This window comes from Danio rerio, chromosome 1, assembly GCF_049306965.1.
Source record: "Danio rerio strain Tuebingen ecotype United States chromosome 1, GRCz12tu, whole genome shotgun sequence".
NCBI lineage: Eukaryota > Metazoa > Chordata > Actinopteri > Cypriniformes > Danionidae > Danio > Danio rerio.
In genome coordinates this window covers 38,195,369-38,219,593 of record NC_133176.1, presented here as the reverse complement: position 1 = coordinate 38,219,593, position 24,225 = coordinate 38,195,369, and the positions used below count along the sequence as shown (strand labels likewise).

At 38.2% G+C, this 24,225-nt stretch overlaps 1 protein-coding gene and 1 long non-coding RNA gene across 7 annotated transcripts in view; both read left to right on the top strand.

The window, feature by feature from the left end:
- LOC141386116 (uncharacterized) overlaps positions 1-24,225 on the top strand; it is a 207,664-nt gene that overhangs the window by 87,896 nt on the left and 95,543 nt on the right. The window lies entirely within an intron of this gene.
- Positions 1-24,225, top strand: part of pibf1 (progesterone immunomodulatory binding factor 1) — a 75,658-nt gene that overhangs the window by 20,838 nt on the left and 30,595 nt on the right. For 4 of the 6 annotated variants that reach the window (XM_073940760.1, XM_021472211.3, XM_073940712.1 and 1 more), the window contains 4 exon segments: positions 79-244; positions 1,755-1,905; positions 7,403-7,493; positions 7,636-7,738. In XM_073940760.1, the coding sequence (XP_073796861.1) occupies positions 79-244; positions 1,755-1,905; positions 7,403-7,493; positions 7,636-7,738 (511 nt within the window). 6 annotated transcript variants of the gene reach the window in all.

The following is a 24,225-nucleotide window of genomic DNA, read 5'->3' as shown; positions in this document are numbered from 1 at the left end:
AGTTTTTAGTTTACACACTATGTCATTTTGATTACAGAAAAACAAACAAAGTTTGCAGATGTTTTTGCTTGTGTCCAGGTTCAGGCAGCTGCAGCTGGGTTCAGACAGCAGGGTGGCAGAACTGCTCAACCAGGTGAAGCTGAAAAAGTTTGAGTTGGAGCGATCCCAGATGGTCCAGGAGGAGACAGCCAGGAACCTCAGCCTTTGTCAAATTGAGTGTGAGAAACATCAGAAAAAACTGGAGGCAAGGCTCTGTAAAATAAATAAATCTTTCATTTGGGTTAAATCTCTATGGCAGCGATGTCGTGCACATAAATCCCGAACAAAGTGATTTCCTTTGGACTCACTGCAAGTTAAAACCTGTTAATTGCTTAGTAATTCAAGCTGTTAATTCCTTAAAGGAACGTTTCAACATTCTGTCATCATTTACAACAAGTTTATGTCATTTCTGATACGCTTGACTTTCATCTTTTCAAGAAACACTAAAAGAAGAAAATGGAAGAAATTACTGACCACTCTTTACTATGGAATAAAGTAAACAGTAGTTGTCAAGTTCCAAAGATAAAATAAAAGTAGTATGAGTGTGTCATGAATGTACCATAAAAATATACTCATGTATACACAAAAATTAGTATTGTATTGGTTACCGGCCTGTTGGGGTTTTAATAATGTATAATTATAAGCATCAATGAATATTGGATGTTTAAGGTGGCATAAAACTACTTTTTAAACAAAATTAAAAGTTTAAATTCTTCACAAGTTTTCACAGTTGTCATCATTGACATTATTTTTAATTTATATTTTAAAAGTAAAGGTAAAAATTTTGTACATTTTTTTTGTATACTATATATGAAGTATGGATCGTATAGATGTTATTTTTGACATCCCTAAATTAACTAGTATTTGAAATTGATAATAAATTTAGTGTTTTATGCTTATTTTTTATTTTAAAGTAATTTTGGTAAAACTTTAGAATAATGGTCCATTAGTTAATGTTAGCGAATGTATTTACTAACATTAACTAAGTATGAATAATGTAGTCCAACATTAACTAATGTATTATTACAATTTAAAGTTAATGTCAATTTACATGAAATAACGCTAGTTCATGTTAGTTCATGTTAACTCTGTGTATTAACTAAAATGAACAAACATGATTAAATACTGTAATAAATGTATTACATTAGTATGGTTTGTTTATGTTAGCAAATACATTAACCAATGAACCATTATTTTAAAGTGTTTTCACTTCCAATTGTAATATTGTGAAGTTCATTCATTTTACATTAGATTCTTTGTAGCATTTCATAAAAATGATTATACAGAACTTCATTACTTCTGCAGAAACAGACCAACGTTTAAGTTAAGTCATTAAACATCTCTTATGGTCTGTTTTAATAATGCCAGTTTGCCAGTTTTAAGCTTGGCATTCTGGATCCTGAGCATTTTTACTTGTGTATTCCACTGAAAGAAGACAGTTTAGAAAGTTTTAGGTGTAAAGATTAATTTTTAATGACAAATATTGATATACTCTTGAAGTATTAGCTCACAATTTGATTCTTAAAATGTCAACACACTGATTTTCAATTCATTTAGACACCAGACAAGGGTTGAACCCCATTACTGCTCTATTAAATAAAGACTGTACATATTTGTCAGCCTCATAAAACCTATTTGTACATGATGTTATGACGCCACCCTTGTTACTCAGCTTCTGCCATTATATTGTTGCCCTTCTCTCTCTGCTTTTGCAGGTTCTAACAAAAGAGTTTTATGGGCTTCAAACATCATCCGAGAAACGCATCACTGAACTGCAAGCCCAGAATTCTGAGCATCAGGCACGACTAGAGACGTATGAGAGGCTGGAAAAAGAGCTGGACGATGTTACCATGCAGGCTGCAGAGAGTAAGAAAACAGAGTGATTCAGTCATTGCAAGTGAATTATTTAGAGTCATACAACAGGTGTAAAAGAGGGGTTTTTAGAGGCACAATATGTAAAATTGTTTCATTAAAATATCCAAAAACAGTATCATACATTTTGCTGACCTACGGTGCTCAGCATAGATAAATACACCCCTCACAAATCTATCTTTTAAATTCATATTTTAATAGGAAACTATAGGAATATTATATTTGTGCATATTCATAAGATAATGCATAGTCTTCATCATATAAATTGTTTTAATAAAATTAATTTAATTAAACTGCTTTATGCTCTAATACCTTGAACGCTCTTAAAATGCTTACATATTAAAAACACATGCACATGATTAACTTTGTGCTTAAACTGCAGTCTCCCCACAAATCTCATGTGTTTTAAACTGTGGTTCCTAATCACTTATAATCCCAACTCAACATTGCATATCTTGCAATGTGACTATTATGGATGCACACATTGGGCTCTATTTTGACGGTCCATGCGCAAAACGGAAAGCGCAGGGCGCAAACGCATTCAGGGTGTGTTATAATCCATATTTTCCAATATAAGGAAGGGAAAATCCGCTTTGCGCCGTGGCGCATGGTCTAAAAGGGTTGAGTTTATTTTCTTTATGATTTATAGGTGTGTTTTGAGAATAAACCAATCAGAGTCTCATCTCCCAATACCTTTAAGAGCCAGCTGCGTCACGCCATAAGCGCATTTGCTATTTACATGACGTAAAGTAATTTCACTTTCGCTTTTGCTCTTGTGGATAGGGAAACCTTTACGCACAGACATCAATTAGCCTATAAATAATTAATTTTGTTTGTTAAACGCAAATATTTGTTTCAAAACTATTTCTAAATTCAGTTCTAATTTCCAGCAAACGAATAAATGAACAATAAAAATGAAGTGTGTTCAAAATGTTATATCCTAAAACACATGCTGTGCCCCATATGATCTAAAACCTGCAGGTGGGCAAATCTAAGCTTGTTTTTAATAAAACAAATATAAATATGGATATAATAAATAATACTGCTAATAATAATAACATTATACAAAAGCAAATTGTTATGAATAAACAGAAAAAGCCTCCTGAGATGAAGGCATAAAATCAGTGGTTTTTCATATTTATGTAGGCTAGAAAATAATATGTTTTGTAATATTTTAATCCTTTATATTTATATCCTATATATATCCTTAATATTACAATCTTTACATATGTAAAGATATTTGCGTATTGCTCTCTTGTGCATATTAAGCAGTGTGTAAGCGAGGCGCAACTCTGCGCTGGAGTTTAGACCGGGTTTGTTTTGGTCTAATGAAAAATCTATTTTAGTTTCTCAAAATAGCAACGCGCCAGCACTGCGCCTCAGAACGCCTTCCTTTTTAGACCAGAACGCCTATGGGCGCACATATGAGCGCAAATGCATTTGCTATTTAAACAGCGTACCACAATGCCTCAAAACGACTCTTGCGCCAAGCTGAAACTAGCAAAAGACTATTGCGCCACATTGCGCCGGGTGTATGATAGCGCCCATTGTGAAATCAATGCTCAAACGATATATTGTGCAGCCCTAGTGTAGAATTCATGTTTTGAAAGAATCAGCAGACTCATTCATATAAAAAGCTAGTTACTTAATTACTAAATTAGTAGTTTGAATAAATTGAACAAATGAATGACCGAATGGGCTCCATTTTAACTATACAAGAACATAGTCTAATTCAAATGGCCCAGGTGCACTTATGATATGACTGAGCCCACTTTTGCTAGTTTATTGTAACTTTTATAAATAAGGCGCAACCAACATTCAAAAATATTTAATAAATATTGATAAACTTTTCAAACATGTATATTTGAATTAAAACTACTTAGTTTGAAAATGGCTGTTGCAAACTATACAGCCAATGTGAAAACATACTCTTTAACATACTGCTTTCCAGTGAATACATCCAGAAAAGTGTAACTGACTTTGAAACCACAGTAACAGGCAATTTGAAGAGAAGAACATAAAAGAGAGAGGAGGGAAACGGCTTAACTATAGAATAGCAGCACAGTGATAAGGCACCGCATCCAGTATCAACCTGCAATCATTGCGCTAGGCATTCTTTTTACGTTTGATCTGTGCAGAGTTGATGACGTTAAAAACCTGTTGTTAACTTGCTGTGGTTAATAACCTGGGGGATTTTAAAACCTGGCTAGGCCAGCCTTTCTCATCACCTCGGCTCAGTGTCAGCATATTCACTGAAGAGGGTTGTTTAAGGACACAGCCCTAAGGCCTTTTAGTCAAACCATCTTCAGTTCTGATTTAGTATGGCATTTTGAACATGCAGAACAATTTAGATGTGAAGGAAACCGACACGCAGCGTATTTAACATGCTTGAAATTCTGAACTGATAATGCAACTGATTATATTAGTAAACTTGCATGTTTACATGCATGTTTTGCAGAAGAACTGTTTCCAGAGTAGTCATTGACAGACTGCATAAAATATATTTTACCACAGCTTTGATCTCCTTGAGTATACAGATTAGTGTATCTAAGGAATAATTTCTGGTGCTCTGCATTACAGTATTTTATTGCACAACTTCCAGGCAATCAGAATCAAGAATTTCAACAGGCTATGGAATAAGAATAAATATGACCCTCCTGTCAGGGCCTTAGGGACTATTTAATTGCATTTTTAAATTTGCAGTAAAATGGAGGTTTGTCTAGTCTTTAGATTCTTTCTGCTGATGAGAGGACTAGTTAAAGTCAGCAGACACAGTGGACTTTTAGTCCAAATTCTCCTCAATATTGATGCACTGTACACCAAGAGACAGATCTTTAACCTGTTTAGTGTTAAACTGGTGAGCAATTCAAATTGTTTAATTCACTTTAATATTTGCTCCATTGTGTTTATTTATTGTTTATTATATGTATAGAAATTACATAAATTCACATTTATATTCCACTCCCCTATAAAGTCATCCCAATCAATCTAAAGTCTTTGTAAAAAAAAAAAAAAGTTATTTAAGTCATCTGGTAAAGTTATGTCTCAATATGTTAGGATATATTACCATATATCATAGAAAAAATACCGCAATCTCAATTTTTTCCAATATCGTGCAGCCCTACTCAACACTATTGACAATATTGTGCCTAAGTTTTAGCACAATATTTACTTATTATTTGCTGAAATGTTGTTTGATTAAGTGCCACTTTTGTGCTCATGTTATTTGGAACAAAAACAGATCTTGTTGGTGGCTTAAAAAAAGTTAAAGCTTAAAAAACCTAAAAAAAAAAAAAAAAAAAAAAAAAAACACTTTTGAAAACTCAAAAAAGTCCCATTGACTTAACTTTGAACCAAACTTTATGACCTCATAACTCTGCGCCAGACTGTCAAACAGACTCAAGTTTAGGCTCATTTAACTCTACCAGTCTGACAATCACTGATGACCTTTCAACTTACTAGCCACACACTAGCAACCACTTATGGCACCTTAGCAACTGTACCATAGACTTCTATTGTAAAAAAAATGCCATTGACTTTACATTGGACATATTAACAACAAACCAATCAATACTATATACTGATTCATACTAGAAACATACTAACAGCATTTTAACACACTAATCCATACTATCAACATGCTAATTCATACTAAATTCATGCTAACAACATGCTAGTATTTACTAGAAACTTTCTAGTGGCATGCTAAGTCATACTAGAACCATGCTAACAACATGCTAATTTATGCTAAAAACACACAAGCAACATGATAAATCATACAAGATTCATGTTAATTTATGTTAGCAACTGCCTAGCAACCACTCAGAACACCTTAGCTACCACCTAGCAACACCTTAGCAACCACCAAGAATACCCTAGCAACCACTCAGAACACCTTAGTAATTGCCTAGCAACACCTTTGTAACCACCTAGAATACCCTAATAATCGCTTGGCAATGCCTTAGTAACCACTCAGAACACTCTAGCAACCACCTAGCAACCACTCAGAACACCCCAGCAACCGCCTAGCAACATCTTAGCAATGCCTTAGCAACCGCCCAGCAATGCCTTAGCAACCACTCAGAACACCATAGTAACTGCCTAGCAACCGCTCAGAACACCCTAGCAACTGCCTAGCAGCATCTTAACACCACCTAGCAATGCCTTAGCAACCGCTGAGCAACCACTCAAACCACCCTAGCAACCACCTAGCAACATCTTAGAAACAACCTAGCAATGCCTTAGCAACAGCTTAGCATCCACTCAGAACACCCAAGCAACCACCTAGCAACATCTTTGCAATGACCTAGCAACCAATCAAAACACCATAGTAACCACCTAGCAACACCTTAACAACCATGTAGAACATCCTAGCAAGGCCTTAGCAACCACTTAGAACAACCTAGCAACTGCCTAGCAATGCCTTTGCAACAGTTCTGTGGTTGACCTAGAAACCACTCAGAATACCATAGTAACCACCTTGCAACACCTTAACAACTTACTAGAACACCCAAGAAAAGCCCTAGCAACCACTCAGAACACTTTAGCAACCGCCTAGCAACACCTTAGCAACCACCTACCAAGAACCATGCCAATGCATACTAGAAACCGGCTAACCAATATTTAGTCTATGCCAATGCTTTAAACTTCCTTAAAACGACTTCAATTATTAATTTTTTTTAAAACTACTTCAAATGTTCAGAGTAGGCTTTTTCAAACCACCTTAAAATGGGTCCACAAACTTTACTTTTCTAGTTTAATATTGGAGTTGTAACTTCCAGTATATCTTATGACAATTTATATGACCCATATGACACACATATGACCACAGTTTTTGAGTTTCATTACCAATCAACTGTGTAAAATGCAAGATGACTTGCGCATGACAAGGGTTGGTTCTTGCTTGAGTTAGATTTTTAATAAAATAATGAATGAAACTGCTCGGTCAATAATCAGCCCTAGATTTATATCTATTTTAAGGGATATGCATTCATTCATTCATTTTCTTTTCAGCTTAGTCCCTTTATTAATCTGGGGTCGCCACAGTGGAATGAACCACCAACTTATCCAGCACATGTTTTATGCAGCGGATGCCCTTCCAGCTGCAACCCATCACTGGGAAACTTATGGGATATTACATTTAAAAAACAATATTAAAAATAGTGCAAAAGTTTTTTTTTTTTTTTTTCCAAAACCATATTGTGTACATTACTAGATGTTTTCTTTCTCTTTATCTTGGATTTTTTTTTTCTTCATTTTCTTGGCCTTGTTTTCACCTTTGAACAACATTTCAACATTTTCGACTTGAAGCATAAACCTTCCTACACATTATATACTGTAAGAAGACAGAAAGCTGTTTTCATAGTGTCTCGTTTTTAGTATTAATGCTCTTCCTTCTGGCTACGACTCTACCTGGGTGGTCTACACACAGCTGCTCTTAAACACACTTTTTATTCTTCTTCATGATAATATTTGTTGTTGTTGTTTGTAGTGGAGAATGAAGATGAGGCAGAAAGGGTGCTGTTTTCATATGGTTATGGTGCAAACATTCCAACAACTGCCAAGAGAAGACTGAAGCAAAGGTGAAGTCTGAGGAGGTCACTCTTCTTTGAGAACCAGAAGCTCATCTTTGTTTTTACTAACTGTTTTTATGTCTGCGTGACTCTAATCATAGGTTTCTAAATGTGCGTGTGTGCGTGTGTGTGTGTGCTTGTGTGTGTGTAGTGTTCACTTGGCACGCAGGGTTCTGCAGCTGGAGAAACAGAACACACTGCTTAGGAGAGACCTGGAGAGACAGACGGCACACAGCAGTCAGATCTCTGAAGAGGTGCTGCATTTCACTCTTCTCACAAGAATGCGAACATACACAAATACACATGCAGTACCTGGGTAGGTGGGTGTGGAGAAAAATTAGTAAAAAAGCATTCCGGTCTGTGTCTGTGTGTGTACACACAGATATATGGGTCAAAGATGAGGCGTCTGCATCAAATTAATTTAATCACAAGTGTCCTTAATGTTACACATAACATTTATGGACGTTTAGAAATATGGATGAAATCATGTTAAATTGTCACTCAGTTGGGTAGGGTTGCACCTGCTGTTCGTAGGTTCTTTATTAAACTGAAACGTAAAGTCCACACTAGTGGCTTAGTAACTAAATTCGTTCTCACTTCGGTTGCAGCACATGTTCTTAAGGCAAACCGGAGTTAGTAGGTCGTAAGCTCTCCGTAATGCGTATTCACATTGAATGATGTAATATCCATTAAAAAGTATTTAAATCGTTAAACTGCTGTAAAATTCTACAACTAATGCATCTATATCTAACTGTCCTGTGAAAATTAAATAATAATTCACACATTTTTTAGTAAATTAAATTACAGTCAGTCACTAATAGCAGGCGACTCACACACCTGCATCGCGAGCTGTGAATGCACACGATAAACACATGAAGTTCTCAAAACAATAAACTTGATTTTTTGATATCCTACACATGAAAGAGAAACAAGCAGAGAGAAAAACTTATTCATAAGTAAAATTTTTGTTTGAATTGATGAATACAATGAAAAAAAAAGACTCTTTGAAAATAATGAAACTCTTCTTTCACAACCCGAAATAGAATGCACGATTTGGGAGGACAATAAGGATGTGAGTAGAGGGAGATCATTCTTCATTTTTACCGCGAGCTCCTCTATGTAAACTAATCTCACTGTCGTCTCTTTTCTACCGTTATACATGGGGGAGGCTGCCGTAAATATTTAGTTGGAATGTAGCGTTACGTTTAAACTAAGTCCAGTGGTGCAACACTAAAATATTCAGTAGTGTGTAAATTGTAGCTTAGGCCCAATCCAAATTCTACCCCTTACCCTTATTCCTTGTTTTGCACATTTCCGTGAAGGGGTAGGGGTGTCCCAATTCTCTTTAGCTTGAAGGCGTGGGGCTAAGGGGAAGAGGTAGATAGGCCTTGAAAGAGAGATTTTTCAGGACCGCACTCAAAACCAAGGGGTAAGAAAATTTCCCTGAATACGCCAGCTACAGCGGCAGCATGGCTGCACTCGGAAGTAATGAGATGCACAAATTAGTTTCTTTGTCATTATTATGAATTTTTACAACAAACAAGCTTATGTTTTAATACATTCATAACAGCGTTCGTGTTTTACTGTCATCTAAGTCCATATTAATAACACCTGTATAGCAGTCCCACAACATTCTGACACTCAGTGACGCTCCAATACCCTGTCAGAAAAGTCTAGTGGCTGGGAATGAGCTTTATACAGTGTCTGCTATAATGTTAATGTTGTTATTGTGTGTTTACATGGATGAATATGGCCATAGTGTAAATGCACAGTACAGGTACAAGTTTATTGCCACATTACATCGATATGATAACATAATATATGCCTTCAGTGATTTCCTGAAGATAAATACCAAAAAATAAAGAAATTAGAATAACTACAGCAGTTGCGATCGTCTGATCTCATATAAAACACGAGATTGCAATGACATATGATGATGTGTGCAGGTGCTGTAGTGCTGTCCCCTTTCTTTGGGGTAAATTTCTAAGCCCTTCAAACTCTGTTTTAAGGGGAAGGGGTAGGGGTACAAAAATTGGGCCTTAGTGTCTCTTTAAGTCATAACTAAGCCACGTTTTAACTTACGCACTGGTGGTGCAACTGGCCTCAGATCCATTTATTTAACATAATGTAGTAATAATTAAAATATATAGAAAGTAAATATGATCTATGATAATTAATTTATTAATTCATTCATTCAGTTTCTTGTCGGCTTAGTCCCTTTATTAATCTGGGGTCGCCTCAGCGGAATGAACCGCCAACTTATCCAGCACATTTTTACGCAGCGGATGCCCTTCCAGCCGCATCCCATCTCTGGGAAACCTATGATAATTGAAATATAAAAATACTTATCCTCAATTTGATTATTTATTATGACATATTGGTAAAACATAATACAAACTACAAAATGCATATCATCTAATTAGTATAATTAGTATTTTCAGCTTTCACAGTAAGACTTAAATTGAGACTTGATCTTCTAAATATTCCTGATAAGATATTTGATATGTAGACTATTATTACACGGAATGACATTTAAGTCAGTTGGCTCTATTTTAACGATCTATGCCGAAAGTCTAAAGGGCATGGCGCAAAAGCATTAAGGGAATACCCAAATCCACACAATTTTTAAGAACGTAAAAATACACTCTGCGCTGCAACGCATGGTCTAACAGGCTTGTGTTTATTCTCTTAATGAGTTATGAGTGTGTTGTGAGCATAACATGCATTAAACAAATCAGAGTCTCATCTCATCTCCCATTCCCTTTAAGAGTCAGTTGTGTAGAGACATGGTGCATTTGCCATTTAGATGACTGACTTTGTAAGTGGAAAAACTGAACGCTTCACTTGTGAGAAAACAGTTTAACAGACCGTCTGCAGCACGAGAATAAAGAACGAGCTTCCTCCATTCAGCCCCTTTACTTTCTCTTTTTGATTTACTCCTTTTACTTTCGTGGAGTAAGAAAATAATGTAAACTCACTCCACTGAAGGCATCCATTAGCCTACATATTTAATTTAGTTTGTTGAGTGCAAAGATTACTTTTAGAAATGGTAAACTATTTCTAAATTCAGTTCTAATTTCCAGCAAATGAATAAATGAACAATATTAACTAAGTGTGGTCAAAGCTGAGTTATATCATGTGAGGTGGTGTTTGTTCGAGTGCGTGCTGAAACAAACTGGTTACTCGACTGGCTAGCAAGTTTTCGGACCTCTGGCTGGAGGGCAAGACTGGCTTAGGCCTGTAGTTGGCAACAGCCACGGGGTTTTTTGCAACGTCTGCCAGCATTTGCATTAAGCAGCGCCTGCAGTTAAACTCACATCAGCTTATTATGACACTTTTATCAATCATTTTTTCCTGCAATTGACAACAAGAGCAAAAACAGAAGTGTTGTCTGATTTACAAGCAGCACTTAATTATGTTCAAAAGAATTTAAAACGCCAATGGGATGAATTTATATCCCATTTTGAAAGTAAAACATACTCTAATAGAACGTCTAGTGTGTGCAGTGTATGTATGTGAGGGGGACAGTGTTTCGATGTGATCCTGTTATGTTGTGATTCTGTGACTGCTGGTGTTTGTTGCTGTATTGTTAGCAATTATGACAGTTAAAGTAACTGCGTTAATTTCTGTAACAAAGGTTCTTTGTGTGGGAAGAAGAAGACAGGGTCGGCGTTGAGGTAAGTAACAGATTTTATTTTTAAGTCACAACTGTACTGGACAGCTCCCACTATGTGGCCGTCGTTCAGCTCTCTCTCCCGACTGTTCCTCCCGTTCTCCTTAAGACGGGTGTCTCTCCGGTCCAATCACTAGAATAAACAGGTGTTGCTTATTATTTCGGATTGGCCTGCTGATTAGCCGCCGGGCTCTGAGCATGCTCTCCCCCTTTATTGGGTATTCGATGATGCTTACCTCTCCACATACCCCCACCGCCCGCCTCAGGCCGGGGAACTGTCTCACCTCCTTTTTGGTTTTGGATCTCGGACAGGTTGCAATGGCTGCAGTCTTATCAATTTGGGGCTGCACCTGCCCGTGACCTAAGTGGAAGCCCAGATACCTTACCTCCACTCGCCCAATTGCGCACTTCCGTGGGTTGGCCGTGAGCCCGGCCCGTCTCAGCGCCAACAATACCGCCCTCAGATGTTGCATATGCCGCTGCCAATCATTACTGTAAATGATGATGTCGTCTAAATAAGCAGCGGCATATGCTGCGTGAAGGCCGAGTATTTTGTCCATCAGGCGCTGGAACATCGCCGGCGCCCCGAACACCCCAAACGGAAGCGTCACAAATTGGTGCAATCCAAACGGCGTAGTGAAGGCTGTTTTTTCGCGGGATATTGGAGATAAGGGGATCTGCCAATAGCCCTTCGTTAAATCCAATGTCGAGTAATATCGAGCAGCACCTAACCGGTCGAGCAACTCGTCAATACGCGGCATTGGATAAGCGTCGAATTTCGACACAGCATTCACCTTGCGATAATCCACACAGAACCGGACCGAGCCGTCCGTCTTAGGTACCAAGACAATCGGGCTGGCCCAGTCGCTGTGGGATTCTTCTACTACTCCCATTTTCAACATATTATTCAATTCTTCCTGAATCACTTTTTTCTTGTGTTCAGGTAGACGATACGGCCGGGTCCTAACGACCACGCCCGGTTCGGTCTCGATATGGTGCTGAATCAGGTTAGTACGACCGGGCAGGGGCGAAAACACGTCAGAGTATTCACGTTGGAGGTGCCGGATGTCGAGGAGCTGGCTCGCTGAGAGATGATCGCCCCCGGTGACCAGAGCGTAGTAACAAGCGTAGCCAGCGCCACTTCCTCCGGCTCCCTCCATTGCTTAAGCAGATTAATGTGATAAATCTGACGCGAGTCAGCCCTGTCCGAACGAACCACCTCGTAATCGAGATCACTGACTCGTCGTGTGACCACAAACGGCCCTTGCCACTTGGCGAGTAATTTAGAGCTGGAAGTGGGTAGCAGTACAAGTACTTTATCTCCCTGTGAAAATTTACGGATCATTGATTTAAGCGTGCGATTAAATCTTTCCACCAGCCCATCTGTTTGTGGGTGATAGACGCTGGTGCGAATAGATTTAATGCCCAATAATCCATAAAGCTCGCGCATCGTGACATGAACGCGGTGCCTTGATCAGTGAGAATCTCCTTGGGGATTCCCACACGGGAGATGATGCGAAACAGCGCCTCCGCAACGCTCTTTGCTGAGATATTACGGAGCGCGACTGCTTCCGGGTATCGGGTTGCATAATCCACCAGAACTAATGCAAACCGATGCCCGCGTGCGGATCGCTCTAATGGCCCGATGAGATCCATACCAATTCTCTCGAAGGGGATCTCCATAATTGGTAAAGGGCGCAACGGCGCTTTTGGGGTGGCCGGCGGATTTACCAGCTGACATTCACTGCACGCAGCGCACCATCTGCTGACGTCACCGTGAATGCCCGGCCAAAAGAATCGGGTCATGAGGCGATTTAGTGTGGCCGCCTGACCTAAATGTCCGGCCTTAGGATTAGAATGAGAAGCCTGAAAAAGCATTTCCCGGCGGCTCTTTGGTACTGATAACTGGGTTGTATTTTCTTTTGTCTGAGTGTCTTGGGTCACTCGATACACCCTATCATTAATAACCGCAAAATACGGATAGGAGAGGGGTCGATCAGGCTGGAGGATTTTCCCATCAATAACTCTCACTCTTTCGAGTGCATGTTTTAGTGTATCATCACGCGACTGCTCCAGGGGAAAGTCTTTACACCAGGAAATTCCCAGCCCTTCCCCTGAGTCAGCGCGTGACGTCACTGCTTGGGATTCCCCCAGCTGAGCGACACGTCCCCTATCCGGCGATTTCTTCTTCCAAGAAGCACCCGCACATAAAACTCCCAATAATCTATTGAATCCAGGCCAATTAGTTCCCAGAATTAGCGGGTGTTTGAGGTGCGGGTTAACCGCTACCTCCACGCTTTTTCCCCCGAAATTGAATGTCTATTGCCGTTAGCGGGTAGTGAATTACATCCCCGTGTACACACCTTACCCTTACCGTGCGCCTCATATCCAAAGCCGGGTCTTGAAGCAAGCTTTGGTGGATGGAGGTCTGATTACACCCCCAATCCACCAAAGCTTGATATGTACCCCCTTTAATACTCACAGGTATCCGGTATAGCCCGTCGCGACCGGGGGCGACTGCTGGCACATCGGGCAGGCGGACCAATGCACCCACCTCCATCACGGAGCAGTTCTCTGGTGCATGATCCGCCCCCCCGCAATGCCAACATGCCGGCCCAGACCTTCCCGTTATACCCCCGAGGGCAGCAGGACCAACTGATTGGGCCGGAGAGAGACCCGTCATCGCTGTAGGCCCGCCCATGCCACATGCCTCCCCGTCTCTATCCCGATAGGTGCCCCAGCGATGCGTGCTGCGCTGGGGCTCCGGGCCTGGGATCCGCCTCCTGGGAGTCGGTATGGGCGGTCCCCTCGATCTGGGCCTGGGGATAGGAGGAGAGAGAGAAAGAGGAGGGACATGGGGAGAGAGAGAGAGAGAGAGAGGTTACTTCGCCAACCCTGGACCTCGCTACCAGGTGATCCTCCGCCAGCTGGATGGCCGTTTCCAGATCGTCTGGTCGGTGGCACTGGACCCACTCCGATGTTCGGGAGGGAAGGCGGGCGATGAACTGTTCCAGTACCACAGCGTTGACGATCTGATCGATGGTCCGGTCATCCTGCACCAGCCATCTGCGGCAGGCGTCACGGAGCTGCTGGGCGAATATGAAGGGCCGACCGCTTTCCTCCAGCTTCAGCGACCGGAAGCGCTGGCGTTGTTCCTCCGGATTGCGGCCGGCCCGCTGAAGTATGGCTCGTTTCAGGTGCGCATAATTCAGGAGATCCTCGGCCGGTAGCTGCTGTGCGGCGGTCTGGGCTTCGCCCGACAGCAGCGGGATGACTCTCACCGGCCAATCGGCCCGGGGCCACCCACACGCTCCTGCCATCTTCTCAAACAAGTCTAAGAAGACTTCCGGGTCATCTTGCGGCCCCATTTTGTGTAGTGTGATGGGAGGGTGGGTGGCTGATGTTGATGCGGGCTGGATCCCCTGCTTCAGCATGCTCCGGACGAGCTCGCGGTCCTCGCGCTGGGCCTCCACCAGGACCTTAAAGCGCTCCTCCTGCTCAGCTCGTATGTCCAGGATCTCCTGGTGCTGTTCACGGTGGAGGACCGCGAGCGCCTGGATCACTTCTGCAAATGGACTGGTTGACGGAGTGGTCATCTTAGCGGCGAGGTCTCTTCTTCTTCCCCGGATTTCGGCACCACTGTAACAAAGGTTCTTTGTGTGGGAAGAAGAAGACAGGGTCGGCGTTGAGGTAAGTAACAGATTTTATTTTTAAGTCACAACTGTACTGGACAGCTCCCACTATGTGGCCGTCGTTCAGCTCTATCTCCCGACTGTTCCTCCCGTTCTCCTTAAGACGGGTGTCTCTCCGGTCCAATCACTAGAATAAACAGGTGTTGCTTATTATTTCGGATTGGCCTGCTGATTAGCCGCCGGGCTCTGAGCTAGCTCTCCCCCTTTATTGGGTATTCGATCATGCTTACCTCTCCACAATTTCGATTTAAACTATTGATTTATTCATTTTCTTGTCGGCTTAGTCCCTTTAATAATCTAGGGTCACCACAGCAGAATGAACCGCCAACTTATCCAGCAAGTTTTTACGCAGTGGATGCCCTTCTAGCACAACCACACACACATTCACACACACACACTCATACACTACGGACAATTTAGCCTACCCAATTCACCTGTACCGCATGTCTTTGGATTGTGGGGGAAACCGGAGCACCCGAAGGAAACCTACGCGACCGCAGGGAGAACATGCAAACTCCACACAGAAACACCAATTGAGCCGAGGCTCGAACCAGCAACCTTTTTGCTATAAGGCGACAGCACTTCCTACTGCGCCACTGCTTTACCCCAGATTTAAATCAATTAAAAATAAATCAAATATTAATTCAATATTTTTGGTGTTTTTTGTGAGTTTGCGTGGGCTTTGGACAGCTTTTGGGCTGAAAAAAGTCTGCTATATCTGGCAACACAGGTGATAGCTTGGCAACAGAGCCGCAACGTCAACACATAGGGCCCTATCATACACCCGGCGCAAGGCGCGGCGCAATAGTCTTTTGCTACTTTCACCTCGGAGCAAGGGTCATTTTGAGGTGTTGCGCCTCACTGTTTAAATAGCAAATGCATTTGCGCTGATATGTGCGCCCATAGGCGTTCTGGTCTAAAAAAGCAGGCGTGTTTTGGCACGTTGCTATTTTGAGAAACTGTAAATAGTCTGTTCTTTAGACCAGAACAAAGTCGGTCTATTGTCTGGCGCAAAGTACGTCTGGCTTACAGGCTACACACAAGATGTAGAGCAATACGCAAATATCTTTAAATATGAAAAAGATATAATATATTAAGGATATATATAATAAGGATATATATAGGATATAAATTATTAAAATATTACAAAACATATTAGTTTCTAGCCTACATGAATTTAAAAACCACTGCCTTCATACTTTCTTCATCTCGGGAGGCTTTTTCAGTTCATTCAATTTGCTTTAGTATAATGTGATTATTATTACCAGTATTATTTATTATATCCATATTTATATTTGTTTTATTAAAAACAAGCTTAGATTTGTCCACCTATCAGGTTTTAGACCATATGGGGCACAGCATGTGTATTTGGAAATAACTCAGTATTTTGACCACACTTTGTTATTATTGTTCATTTATTCGTTTGCTGGAAATTAGAACTGAATTTAGAAATAGTTTTGAAACAAATATTTGCGCTTACCAAACGAAATTATTATTTATAGGCTAATTGATGTCTGTGCGGTAAGGTTTCCCTATCCACGAGAGCAAAAGCGAAAGTGAACTTACTTTACGTCATGTAAATAGCGAATGCGCTTATGGCGCGACACAGCTGGCTCTTAAAGGTAATGGGAGATGAGACTTTGATTGGTTTATTCTCAAAACACACCTATAACTCATAAAGAAAATAAACTCAACCCTTTTAGACCATGCGCCATGACGCAAAGCTGATTTTCCCGTCCTTAAATTAGCAAAAATGGATTCTGACACGCCCTGAAAGCGTTTGGGCCCTGCATTTTGCGCTCTGCGCATGGACCGTCAAAATAGAGCCCATAGAATCTATCGGCACAGTTCAGCACGGTTGTCTAACCATGCTGAGAATTCCGGGCCGAGAATGGTTTGTACTTGTGCCGCGTCATCCCAGACTTAATGGAGAAACAATCGTAACCGTAGCGAACTGTTCTTAGAAGAGCGGCTATTGTTTCTTTTTGACATTGATTAGTAACAATGGACAAGGCCCATTGTGACTTATTGATTAATCCCTATGCTTTACTTAAATGTATATGTCATTTGCAATATATTATTCTATTTGGACAGATATTTCATTTACGCCAATACAGTTGCAGCTTTAAGTTGCGCTGGTATTAAAAAAAATGTTTTGAATGTATTAAAAAAAGATAGTAAAAGATATCAAACTCAACTTAAGACATTCTGTATATACCCTGATACAAAACAATAATTTTGTCCTTAAACTAGTAACTAGAAAATGTTTTTTTTTTTTTCAACTGCCTACAGCATTGTGAACATTGATAATCAAATATTTTGGTTACAACTGCCTTTTAGTTTTCAGTTTCACTTGAGATCTGTTCTATTTTCATATGTCTGTGTGGTAAGACATTGGTCAAAGCTCAAACTAAACCACAGTCAACTGTCATCGCTTAAAATGGTGGGAGAAACCTCTCCCTATAGGTTTTGGAAATCATTTTGCAAATACTTACCAGTTAAAAAGGAGGAGGCGGACAGTGTTTACATTAACCTTGGCTCAGTTTTTGTATTTTAGTTCGCTCTTTAAATCTTTATTGTATTATGCTTTTACAGATATTCAGTAACTTCAGCAGCATATTTTGTTAGTTCACGAGGTCAGTTGTGTGGTTTCAGAATAACAGAAAATACTACAGACTACAGCAGAAACACTCAAGGATCAGATTTCATCTGAAATAGTACTTTGGAAAGTCTAACTTCATGCTTTGCACGTACTCTTCATTGCCGGACTGATAAAAAAATGGAGCTTTGACCACTTAATGAGTATAAATATTAAATTTTTATAAAAAAATATTTGCAACTAAATTGTAGATGTAGATTGTACAGTTTCTTTTCCTCCTTGTGAAACCTTAAAGTCAAATCGATATCACATTGCTATCTTTAAAAAGATATTTCCATAAGTGAAATATCACATAGTATAATATAAAGGCATTCACTCCTTTACAATGCAGCACACATTTTGAATACAATAAATCAGTATTGTCCAAAAGTAAAAAAAAAAAAAAAAGAAATTACTAAATTAAGTGCACATCTGAAAATGAACAAAAAGAGGAATCCCTTCTATGTCTATTGGAGAAGCTTTAAATAGATCATTAAGAAGTTTTAAAGGTTTGGCATAGTTAAAAATCAGTTTATAACAGCCCCAAAGCAGAGTAACTGTAAGGAGACTGGTGAAGGATGCTACCAAGAAATAATGACAACTCCTGAAGGTGTTACAACAACCAGTGACCACTATGTGGAAGAGTGGCCAAAAACAACAAACTATTTTTAATCATTATATATCCTCTCAGCTTTTGTGTTGTAAGGCAAATGGTATATTCTGTTTCATGCCCTTTTCTTATTTCTTAAGCGTTCATAGTTCTGTTATTTTAAATTAAATATTTTATTTCAAATGACAAAACAAAATTGCAACTTTAAAACAAATTCAATTAACAATAAAACAATAGCTTTAATTTAATTTAAACAAACTAAGAATTTGTCTGTGCTTTCTTTAGCTCGGATGAATTTATTTTATTTTGTAACTTTTTGTTTATTTATTTTATTTTTAGAAACAGCATCAAGTTTTCTGACCCAAGCTGAGATCTCTGCATATTTACAATATTCCCTGGTGATAAAATAAAAATTAATTAATTAAAAATTAAAAATAAATATTGAAATACATACACTACCTTGTCTTGTCACCTATGCAAGTTTTAGGAACAGCAAATAATATCTTGAGCTTCAGTTGATCATTTTGTCTTAGAAGTGGCTTATATGAAAGGCAAAGGGCTCTGGATTACGCTTTTTTTTTTACCAAATTAAAATGTCATAATGCCTTGATTTTTTAATTATTTAATAAGGACAGTAAGATCAGTCTATGACTCCCATGAGCTTGGAAAACTGCATTCATACATCTCTGCTGCAATGCCTTAAATAACCTTTTTATAAGATCATCTGGAATGGCAAAGAAAGCTATCTTGCAGGACTCCCAGACTTCATCAAGATTCTTTGAATTCATCTTCAATGCCTCCTTCTTTATCTTACCCCAGACATGCTCCATAATCTTCATGTCTGGTGAGTGGGCTGGCCAATCATGGAGCACCTTGATCTTCTTTGCTTTCAGAACCATGATGTGGAGGCTGCAGTATGAGAAGGAGATCTATCCTGCTGAAGATTTTGCTCTCTCCTGTGGTTTGTAATGTAATGGGCAGCACAAATGTGATACATCAGGGTGTTGATGTTGCCATCCACTCTGCATATCTCTCTCCAGCCCCCATACTGAATGTTACCCTTAAACCATGATTTTTGCTTCACCAAACTTGACTGATTTCTGTGAGAATATTGGGTCCATGTTGGTTCCAATAGGTCTTTTGCAATATTTGTGATGAGTGGGATACAGTTCAACAGATTCTTTATCAGAAAAATCTACTTCCTGCTACTTTTCCTAATGATCAACTGAAAGTAAAGTTATTATTTGCTCTTACAAGGGGAACGACGACAAGACTTTTGTCAGGTTGTGTATATGTATGGCATATAAAACCGATATAAAAGAGGAGCATTCTTCATTTCTAGAAGCCCTATAAAAACTTTTAACAATCTTTTTATAATGAGATAGAGCGCAAATTTGCCAAATGTTCAAATTACATTCCATTGTTCTTAACGTTGCACACTTATGTGCTTGCCATATTTACTGCCATTGATTATTTTGGTAAAAACTGGTGGCTATATCAGTGGACTAACCTCAACTTTACAGCTGAGAGAGAGCATAGATGAGCAGACATGTGTGCACTTTTGGAGCAAATTTCCACTTTAGTGTACTATTATATAGTTTTGACTTTTTTATTTTTTATTTACAAGCCTCATATTACATTGATGACATTAAACAAAGAACATGACATGTACCTTTGTGTCAATGCGGGCCTGACATTTTGGTCCCACAGACCAGCACTCCTCTAACTTAAATGAGAATGAAACTTCCACGATATGAACATCCCCACTCGTCGTCACCTTGAAGTATTTGTTACAACTTGTTCACTGATAATTGCGAATAAGTAGTGAGTTTGCAGTAAACCGTACATTGTGACATCAATACCAACAAAAGTGCATCTCAAATTTTGTCTATAACTGCAAAAATATTAAATAACCGATTTGTAGATTTTACAGATCTTTTATGGTAGTAATTTCAGTCATAAATCTCAACGTCAACAGCATGCATAATCTTACTTTTGGAAGTGAGTAACTATTTTTACTGCACTATTTACCTTTTATCATAAAAAGCTACCAGTGTATTACTTTCTTGATAATGGATATTATAAATTCAGTACAAGTCTGTGGGTGTCTCTTTAAAATGTACAAAAGCTGCTAATAAGTCTGTCCCTTACACTTTTGAACTATTAGTCACCAGTTTAAGCAGTTAATTGGTTTCGGTAGGCGATTTAAAGAACATCAGCTGCTTATTCATTAGATAGAATATATTGCCAAAGATAAAGGAAGTGTTTAGTGAGTCATTCATGTATATTACCTGTGATAACATGCATAGTATTCACTGGAGCAGAAGTTAACAGCAGACTTACTGTGATAGCAGAACCATTTGTCTTTTTTTTTTCTGGTTTTTAACCCACATCCACAGATTAGATGTTTTTTTTTTCCTAAATTGCTGTTTAGTCCAAGGTTGCAATCAAAACATTACAGATTACATTCTTAACATGGTACAGAGAGTCATCTTTATTGCATTTTTTTACTATCACACTGTTCACAATGGGAAACGTTGGGAAAAGCCCTTCAGTAGGTTATATGAAGTCCCAGTGGACAAGATCACAGTCCGCTTGTTAAGTCTCACATACCGTATGGCAGGGGTGTCCAAACTTTTGCCTACAAAGGGCCAAAAAGAAAACTTGATTCAGGGCTGTGGGACAAATATGTACCCAAGTGTATACAATATATATAAAATTTGCCATGGGTAGGGCCACACAGAGCCTGCGGACATTTTTTGCTATTTCTGCGGAGAATTTTGGTAAAAATCTGCGTATTTCTGCAGAATTATTTTGGGAGTATCATAACTTAAACCTTAATATGTGAAATAAAAAACAATGGCATTTGAACTTTGATTTAATGTTTAAAATGCAAATTCAATTAGATTCACTTTGTATATCTGCATTGTATATAAATCAGATGAACATTTTCATATTAGACTATAATTTTACTGTAATTAATTTAAAAACTGAATAAATATAGATTCACACACATAACTCAAGTAAATAAACAGAGTCAATGATGGGCTACAAATCTGCAGAATTCTGTGCGCGCAGATTCCGTGTGGGGCTAGCCATGGATAATTTCCTAATTTATTCTGTAATGTTTACAATAACTAGAAAACATTGCTTTAAATCATATTAACTGTATATTTTTTAAAGACGTTATAATGAACTTAAAAACATATACAATCCCATTTATACCTCAATGGAGTTCAATGCTGAATACACTAGTAGAGCTGCTCCTGCCTTTACCTTCATTTACCTTTACCTCTATTTGTCAAGTGACAGTTTTTACATTTTAGAGATCTGATTCATTTACAGTATTTAGTTTAATCTTTTACTTTCAGTTGGCTTTTTTTATATTTCAGCAATAAAACAACGAAACAAAAGCTTATGTTAACTTTAAAATGACAATCTTTTTCAAAGGCATTTACCCCAACCACCTTCTTCATCGTTCTCCCTCTCTTTGGGACATTCTAACGTAAAAAAAGCTTAACATGGCTTAATGTACCTAAACATCAACTAGAGAAACTCAAAGTTCTTTCAAACTGTACTTGTAATAAACCCCCAACTGTAAAAAGTCACAATTCCATGGATAAAGGGAAAAACATCACATTAAGTGTTTTCTCCCCTATTGAAGTCTATTATAAGGAAAAAGCTTAATGTGGCTTAATAAACCTTAACAACAAGCAGGGAAAATCAAACATATTAAAATTTACTTATGACAAACACTTTCTGATGTCGAGAGAATAAGCTCTAGTTTTAGCGAATGAAAGTTTTCATGCTATGCATTTTAAACATCTATAAAATTTTACTTGTAATTAACAACTACTAGCAAAATATCAAGCACTGATTCTGTGGATTAAGTGAATAATTTCACATTAGGCGTTATCCCCATTGAAGTCCTTTATATGTGCTCAACATGCTTTAACTTAACAACATTCAGAGACAATTAAATTTCTACAAAAATATACTTGTATATACTTCCTGCTGTTAAAAGAACAAACTTTTTTGGTCACACTTTACAATAAGGTTCAGTAGTTAATGTTACTTAATTCATTTACTAACATGAAGAAACAATGAACAATGCATTTACTACAGTATTTGTTCATGTTAGTTAACGTTAGTTAATGAAAATACAGTTGTTCATTGTGAGTTCATGTTAACTCACGGTGCATTAACTAATGTTAACAAGCATGAGTTTCAATGTTAATAATGCATTAGTAAATGTTTAATTATGATTAATAAATGTTGTACAAGTGTTGTTCATGATTCGTTAATGTTAGTAAATGCATTAACTAATGAACCTTATTGTAAAGTGTTACCACTTTTTTAGTGTATCAAGTGAACAATATCACTTAAAGCATTCTCCATGTAGAAGTCCATTATAAGGAAACGTACCTTAACAATGACCAGGGAAACCCAAATTTCTGTCAAACTTTACTTGTGATTAACAACAACTATTGTCAAAAGAACGGGCCCTACTTCCATAAAGTCAGTAATATCATGTTAAACATTTCTCCCCATTGATGTCCATAATAAGGAAAGGCCTAACGTAACTTTATACCACAACCGAGGGAAACCAAATGTTAAAAAGGCTGTTCATAAAATCAAATTTTATTTATAATAGATTAACCTTTGCTGTCACAAGAATGTGATTGCCATTGGCATCCCCACAACAACATAGGGGAAAGTGCTTAACACAATTCCGTTCACTTTAGCTGTAGCTCATTTTTTTGCTAATAGTTAGTGCTAATTACAAGCACAATTTGATAGAAATTAGATTTTCCCTGCTTGTTGTTAAGGTTTATTAAGCCACATTAAACTTTTCCCTTATAATGGACTTCAATAGGGGGAAAACCTAATGTGACCTAATCACCTAATGTGATGTTTTTTTACTTTATCTATGAAAATGGGACTCGTTGTTTTTACAGTAGTTGGGGTTAATTACAAGTACACTTTGACAGAAATTTGGGTTTCTCTGGTTGATGTTTCGGTACATTAAGCCACGTTAAGCTTTTTAGAATGTCCCCTCTCTTCTCGGATGGGATGGTGTGCCAAATCAACAGTTACCATGGGCCAACATCTCTGATATATTTGCACAACTAAGATGGCCAGAAGGAGATTCTTTTTAAAATAAATTATTAACATATTGGTATATGATGTAAAATGTCCAGAAAGTGTAGGCTATGATTTTGTAAGAGATTTCTTCATTTTAATGTTTGATAATGCAAAAACACCATAACAACTATTTTTGCTATTTGATGAGCCAGAAACAGTATGCCATATGTCATCATGTCTTAACAAGCAGTTAACTGATAAATACAGTTAAAAAAGGGAAGCATGGTGAAAATGTTTACATAGCTATTATATTCATAGTTTTCTTGTGACTTCTCAATGTCACACCTCTCACCTGGAGGAAAAAAAGTCATTTTTTCATTCACTGACTGACTCCCATAATTTTTACCAGGCTTTTACTGAATATTAATGTAGTAAAATAGTGCGAAAAAAAAAATGTGTGTATTCCTGTAGTATGGGAGCTATATACTGTATAATACAGATTAACAGTTTTTTTGCAGTACATGAATGCAATATGCTAATTGACATATTAAACTAAATCAATGTTTCTCTTTATAATTATCCTACATGTAAAAATCCTTAATGCAATTTTTTTTTCTAATATTACTGTTTTATGAAATTCAGTTACATTAGTTGTCTGTTGCTTAAAACATGGTGAAACTTGACAGGTTTCTGTCTTTTGCCCTCCAGGTTAGCACACCAGTCACATGACTGAAAACCATAAATAATGTAACATATGGTATTTATTGTTTTGGCCTGGGTTTGTTATTGACAAAACGTATGCTAAATAAATAAATCTTTGATTTTATAGGACTGTATCTGAATTTATGAAATACACATTCCAACAGTATGATGCTGTTTCGTTTCTATGTTAACATAGTAAATTGTTTGGCAATCAGTTATTAAATTTCTGGAAGTTTTATTGTGTAAATGCCTTTGGTTAGAGAGAAGTTGCCCAGAAGACATGTCTCTAGTAGTTCTTGGAAAGCCAACTTGAATTATGTACAATATGTATTGGATATAAT